This window comes from Carcharhinus amblyrhynchos, unplaced genomic scaffold, assembly GCF_965287045.1.
Source record: "Carcharhinus amblyrhynchos unplaced genomic scaffold, sCarAmb.v2.hapA scaffold_547, whole genome shotgun sequence".
Classification (NCBI taxonomy): domain Eukaryota; kingdom Metazoa; phylum Chordata; class Chondrichthyes; order Carcharhiniformes; family Carcharhinidae; genus Carcharhinus; species Carcharhinus amblyrhynchos.
Window position 1 is genome coordinate 22,787 of NW_027650287.1, and position 6,615 is coordinate 29,401.

A 6,615-nucleotide genomic window follows, 5' to 3' on the forward strand; every position below is an offset into this window, starting at 1 on the left:
GTTCCCATGAGATCATCTCCCGCCCCCTTATCCCCCTCCACCCAATGGCAGAGCCCGTCAGCCCCTCTCGCCCCGCCATTGGTTGCCGCCCCTGTCAATCAGAGAAGGGGCGGGGCGGTGGCCGCCGCCGCCGCTCTGCCGGCCGCGCGCCGGTCAGCCGCTGTCCACGCGGGGCTGGCGGCCCGCTGATTGGCCGCTCGCCTGGTAAACAAGCGGCGGCGGCCAATGGCAGCGGGGAGCACGCGGGCTCGGGGGGCGGGCCCGGCGGGGAGCACGCGTCGCGCCGGTTGGTGGAGAGCCGCGGAGGGGGCGGGGCGGGGGCGTGTCCCTGACGGAGGCTATAAGTAGAGGGTGCGCGGCGGTTGGGGCTCAGATAGGAGGCGGTCGGTCGGTGAGAGAGGCGGGAAGTGGTCGCGCCGTTTGAAGCCGAATCCAACCCACAGCCCGTATCCCGTAGTGAAGCTGGACGCCGCCATGGGGGTCGTTACTAAGAAGCCCCTCTCCACCTTCGAGCTGACCTTCAGCTCCCAGGGCGCCTACTCGGCCGGGGACAAGGTGGCGGGCCGCGTCCGCCTGCAGGTCGCCGCCTCGGGCCCGGCGCTCCGGGTCAGCGCCGTCCGCCTGCAGGCGCTGGGCTACGCCCGGGCCCAGCTGCTGAAAGGCTCGCAGCCCCTCCGCCAGCAGCAGGAGTACCTCAGCTTCCAGGACACCCTGCAGGCCGAGGGAGAGGCACAGGCCAAAGGTCAGTACCCAGGGGTCAGTGCGCTGGGGAGAGGGGTCAGTGTGCTGGGGAGGGGGGTCAGGGTCAATGTGCTGGGGAGGGGGGTCAGGGGTCAATGTGCTGGGGAGGGGGGGTCAGGGGTCAATGTGCTGGGAGGTGGGGTCAGGGGTCAATGTGCTGGGGAGGGGGGTCAGGGGTCAATGTGCTGGGGAGGGGGGGTCAGGGGTCCATGTGGTAGGGATTGGGGGGGTCAGGGGTTAATTTTTTGGGAGATGGTCAGTGTCCTGGGGGTCAGGGGTCGCTGTCCTGGGGAATGGGCAGTGTCCTGGGTTCAGGAGTCAGTGTCCTGGGAATTGGGAGTGTGAGGGTTGGGGGGGGTCAGTGTCCCCGAGGATTGGGGGGGTCAGTGTCCCGAGGGTCGGGGGGGTCAGTGTCCCGAGGATTCGGGAAGTCGGGGGGGTCAGTGTCCCGAGGATTGGGGAAGTCGGGGGGGGGTCAGTGTCCCGAGGATTGGGAGAAGTCGGGGGGGGGGGGTCAGTGTCCCGAGGATTGGGGAAGTCGGGGGGGGTCAGTGTCCCGAGGATTGGGGAAGTCGGGGGGGTGGTCAGTGTCCCGAGGATTGGGGGGGTCAGTGTCCCAAGGATTGGGGAAGTCGGGGGGGGGTCAGTGTCCGAGGATTGGGGAAGTCGGGGGGGGGGGGTCAGTGTCCCGAGGATTGGGGAAGTCGGGGGGGGGTCAGTGTCCCGAGGATTGGGAGAGTCGGGGGGGGTCAGTGTCCCGAGGATTGGGAGAGTCGGGGGGGGGGGGTCAGTGTCCCGAGGATTGGGAGAGTCGGGGGGGGTCAGTGTCCCGAGGATTGGGAGAGTCGGGGGGGTCAGTGTCCCGGGGATTGGGGAAGTCGGGGGGGGGGTCAGTGTCCCGAGGATTGGGGAGAGTCGGGGGGGGTCAGTGTCCCGAGGATTGGGAGAGTCGGGGGGGTCAGTGTCCCGAGGATTGGGGAAGTCAGGGGGGTCAGTGTCCCGAGGATTGGGGAAGTCAGGGGGGTCAGTGTCCCGAGGATTGGGGAAGTCGGGGGGGTCAGTGTCCCGAGGATTGGGGAAGTCGGGGGGGGTCAGTGTCCCCAGGATTGGGAGAGTCGGGGGGTCAGTGTCCCGAGGATTGGGAGAGTCGGGGGGGTCAGTGTCCCCAGGATTGGGAGAGTCGGGGGGGTCAGTGTCCCCAGGATTGGGAGAGTCGGGGGGGTCAGTGTCCCGAGGATTGGGAGAGTCGGGGGGGGTCAGTGTCCCGAGGATTGGGAGAGTCGGGGGGGTCAGTGTCCCGAGGATTGGGAGAGTCGGGGGGGGGGGGGGTCAGTGTCCCGAGGATTGGGAGAGTTGGGGGGGGTCAGTGTCCTGAGAATTGTTGGGGGTTCAGGGGTCAGTGGCCTGGCAGTTGAGAGTTCAGGGCTCAGTGTCTGGAACCTGGAGGTGTTAATATCCTGGGGGTGGTGGTGGACAGAGTCCTGGGCATTGAGGGGAGTTCAGGAGTCAGTGCCCTGAGAATTGACTTGGGGGGGGGAGGGTGGTGGAGGTGAAATCAGTGAGCTGGGAAATGTCGGGGGGTCTTGGGACAATGTCTGGGGGTGGGTGGTCATTCTGCTGTGGAAGGGGAAGTGGTTGGGGGGGGTTGTGGTTGGGAACTGGGAGTGTCACATCTCCTGGAATTGGGAGGAGGAGCTGGGCTCAATCTCCTGGGAAAGGGAGAGGTCAGACCTCTGGAAATTTGTATGTGTCAGTGTTTCCTGTTCTGTGTGGGAGTGGTTTGAGAGTTTCTTGTTTTAGATGCTGGCGAGCTTGTGGGGGTGGTGGGTTTTTTGTTTTTAAATGCGGGGGAGTTGGGGAACGGTGACATGCTGAGCCGCAGGTGTATCTGGGGTCAGAGCAACCTACAAATTTTGGTTCCCTCCCACTGGGGGTGAGTTTGAGGCTTTTGTTACCCCGGTTACAGATGTTGACAGTTGTCCCCCTTCCTTCTCTGTTACAGATGTGGACGGCAGTGTGGTTCTGCAGCCCGGCAAGATGTACGAGTACAGTTTTGGCTTCCAGGTGCCTGAAGGGTAAGCATCCACCCCTCCCCAATCCAGCGCTGCTTGTGCTTCAGATTTTGCGTTTTGCTTCGATCGCCTCTAACCGTGACTCCCCCCCTCTCCTCCCACAGGCCCATACCCCCTTCGTTTAAAGGCAAATACGGCGGAGTCTTTTACCTGGTCACAGCCTCCGTCATACGGGACGGCCACCCTCCCCTGGAGACCACCAAGAACTTCGAGGTGGTGGACCCCATCGACGTGAACACTCCGAACCTGCTGGTGAGTAGGCGCTTGGCACTGGGCTTCGCTTGTACCCTGTGACTTGGCTGTCTGGGCTCACGTTAACCCGACGCCTCCTTGTCTCCCTTCCAGTGTCCGGTGGGTGCCTCCAATAAGAAGAACGTGACTTGTTTCTTCCTCTCCGATGGTTACGTCTGCATCGCAGCCAAGATTGACCGCAAGGGCTACTGTCAAGGTAACTATTTTCCCCCCCAAGGCGCCTGCTTTTATTCCCTCAGATGTAGAGATGCTGGCGTTGGACTGGGGTAAACACAGTACAAAGTCTGACGACACCAGGTTTAAGTCCAACCGATTTATTTGATAGTAAACTCGCAAGCTTTCGGGGTTAATCCCTTTGTCAGGTGACCTGACCAGATTGAGGGAGATCCAATTCAGGGATAATTTATTGACACCAACCATCCTTAAAAAGATGTGCAGGTTAGGCTGATTGGCCATGCTAAAATTGTCCCTGAGTGTCCTGGGATGTGTAGGTTAGAGGGATTAGCGGGTTAACGTGTAGGGATATGGGGATAGGACCTGGGTGGGATTGTGGTCAGTGCAGAATCAAAGGGCCTGTTTCTCTACTGTAGGGTTTGGGAGGGAACCGGAGCACCCGGAGAAAACCCACGCCAGCACGGGGAGAATGTGCAGACTCTCACAGACATTGATCCAGATCTAACCCCTCTCTCTCTCTCTCCCCCTCCCTCCTTCCCTTCAGGAGACGAGATCAACATCAACGCTCAGTTCCAGAACAACTGCTCGCGCATCGTGGTGCCCAAAGCTGCCATCCTGGCCAAGCAGACCTACCAGGTCAACGGCACCACCAAGGTGTTCAAGGAGAAGCTCAGCACCGTCCGGGGGAACCACATCATCTCCGGCATGTCCGAGTCCTGGTGCGGCAAGTGTCTGCGGGTCCCCACCGTCAAACCGTCCATCAGCTGCAACATCATCCAGCTGGAGTACTCGCTGCTGGTGAGTTTCGGCGTCTCCCTCTCGCGCGCGTGCGACTGGGGTCCTGCGATTGGTGGGGGGGTTAAAATATTAGTGGGGGCAGTGTCCTGGTTCCTGAATGCCAAACAGAGGGCAGGGATTTAGTCAGAAAACCACATCTTTGGAAACTAAGGGACAATTTAGCACGGCCAATCCCCCTAACCTACACATCTTTGGACACTAAGGGGCAATTTAGCACAGCCAATCCACCCTAACCTGCACATCTTTGGACACTAAGGGACAATTTAGCACGGCCAATCCACCCTAACCTACACATCTTTGGACACTAAGGGACAATTTAGCACGGCCAATCCACCCTAACCTACACATCTTTGGACACTAAGGGGCAATTTAGCACGGCTGGTCCAGCTAAAAGTGCCACTGGGCAGCGGGAGGAAAGTAGATGGGGATTTGAACAGAATTGGGAAAAGAACCAGAGAGGTGGGAATTTTGATGGAAACGCAGTGGTTTGTTGTGATCTGGGAGGGAGCAGATTAGGAACTTTCAAAAGGCAGTGGGTGGGGGGTTGGAATTGGAGAGATAGCGGGACTTTGAGCTTGGCATTTCTCGCTCTTCAGCCACACTATTGTTTCGATGCCCTGTCATTCCCTGGGCCACCCTATAATCCGCCTGTTTGCTTTCCCCCCCCCACAGGTCTACGTCCACATTCCCGGCAGCAAGAAGCTGGTCCTCGACCTGCCCCTGGTCATCGGCACCATTCCCTACAGCGGCCTGAGCAGCCGCTCCTCGAGCGCCGTGAGTAACGCCAGCAGTATGAGTAGCAGCAGCATGAGCTGGCCCCACATGGAGTTCCCGGAGACAGGAGGTAAGCTGGGCCTGGGGTCGTTCGGCCGCTCCCCCCCCCTGCGCCGGTACGTCAAATTAAAACCCTGACTTCTCCGTCTGGGTCGCTGACTCACTTTTCCCCTTTCTCTCTCTCTCTCTCTCTGCAGCTTCCTTCGACATGGGCCATGACACCCACCGTTTGGAGTGTCCCACCACCCCCTTACTGGACGAGTACGACGGCCTGCCCGAGAGTCCGATTTTCATGAAATCTTTACTCTACGATAACATGTCTCCGGGAAGACCTGAGGTGAGCACGTCTGGACTCGAAAGCTCGGCTCTCCCCTCCCCGCCCCCCCAGACCTGCTGAGATTTTCCAGCGCTTCTTGGTTTCAGATTCCAGCGGTAACGGGCTTCGATCCGCCGTGAATCTAATCCATCCCCTTTTTTTCTTTGTCTCCCTTCTCAGGTCGACGAAAACGGCAACTGCAACTCTCCGGTCGAGTGAACCCCCAGCGGCGAGATGTGTTTCCCACGTAAACGCTGGACTCTATAGTTTTCCTCTTAACAAAATCACCAGGTCTGCATCTGTCGTTCGGGTGCACTTTGTGGGAAGGAGGCCTCACCAGGTCAAGGGCGCGAGGAGCTCGGGGCAGCGCCAGGAAGAGAAGCCTGGCTCCCGCTACCGGACCCGGGGCTGGTCAAAATTCCTGCATTTTAGATAGCTGTCAAACCAATCATTGCAACAGTCAAATCTGTGGAAGTGCTGAGGGGGGGGAGGGAAATCCCCCTTCACACTCGGGTCCCGTGTACGGGGAGGGTACATTGTGTCGTTACTGATAAAACCATTTTGGTGTCACGTTGCTTTGTTTCGAGCTAATTGTCGAGATTTGCCTTCACGTTTTGGGGCAACAGGTATTTTGCCGCTGGCTGTGAGAGAGGCATTGGGGCCAAGTATAAATCTCTCCCGGCGACAGTGGGGGGGTTTATCTAACAATCCAAAGATTTTCCTGTCCCCAGCCAGGATTTCCAGACCGGTCGGGGAGCAGCTGCCAAAGTGTCGCTATTTTCTGCCCACTCCAGTATTGTTCCCCGCACTGCCTTGTGCCAATCCACACTCCTCTAACAATTGTGTACATTCGACAAGGGCATTACTCCGTTCCGGGCTGAAGCACCAGGAACGACGAGATCCACACTCCGCAAATATTGCCTTCCACGCACTCCCACTTGTTCTGCCTGTGATCATTTCCACTTTTTGTATAAAGAAAGCGTCTTTGTATCGCACGAATCCTGTGTCTTCCAGTTTCTCCCCGTGTGTGATAGTGATCCACTCACTGGGGGGGAAATCCTCACTGTGTCGAGAGAGTGTTATTTTGATAAGGTTTTAATTTAAAAGTTTTTTGCGTTTATTTTCTACAACATGATTGTACTTCCTGCTGGAGATTATTGTGTATTTTTCTAAAAACTCAGAAGTATTTTATTTTGTAAATGTTCTGTTTTGATTTTGAATAAAGCTCAAAATATTTTAATTGTTTGGTTATCCAGAGTTTGTGTATGTGTAAATTTCCAATAGTTCAGCTACTCTGGGCCAGCATTTCCAGGAGTTGTTTTTGCTAATAAGGTGTTACATGGTGACTCCCCAGAGCACCGTCACATCCACTGAACATAGAACCCTGCAGTGCGGAAACAGGTCCTTCTGCGCTGACCACAATCCCAACCAGGCCCTATCGCTATCCCTATTCCCCTACACATTTACCCACTGATCCCAGGACACTAA

At 57.7% G+C, this 6,615-nt stretch overlaps 1 protein-coding gene across 1 annotated transcript; it reads left to right on the forward strand.

Annotated features, from left to right (window-relative positions):
- The first annotated feature begins 406 nt into the window (after positions 1–406).
- LOC145339579 (thioredoxin-interacting protein-like) lies at positions 407–6,367 on the forward strand. Its single transcript, XM_080184071.1, has 8 exons — positions 407–742; positions 2,744–2,816; positions 2,918–3,065; positions 3,159–3,261; positions 3,784–4,037; positions 4,710–4,881; positions 5,009–5,148; positions 5,308–6,367. The coding sequence occupies exons 1-8, from the start codon at positions 475–477 to the stop codon at positions 5,344–5,346; spliced, it is 1,197 nt and encodes a 398-aa protein (XP_080040197.1). The 5' UTR covers positions 407–474; the 3' UTR covers positions 5,347–6,367.
- The last annotated feature ends 248 nt before the right edge of the window (positions 6,368–6,615 follow it).

Coding starts and splice junctions, on each gene's coding strand:
- LOC145339579 (XM_080184071.1), top strand. CDS start 475: ATGGGGGTCGTTACTAAGAAGCCCCTCTCCACCTTCGAGCTGACCTTC. Junction 743..2,743: donor GGGAGAGGCACAGGCCAAAG/GTCAGTACCCAG, acceptor TCTCTGTTACAG/ATGTGGACGGCAGTGTGGTT. Junction 5,149..5,307: donor TGTCTCCGGGAAGACCTGAG/GTGAGCACGTCT, acceptor CTCCCTTCTCAG/GTCGACGAAAACGGCAACTG.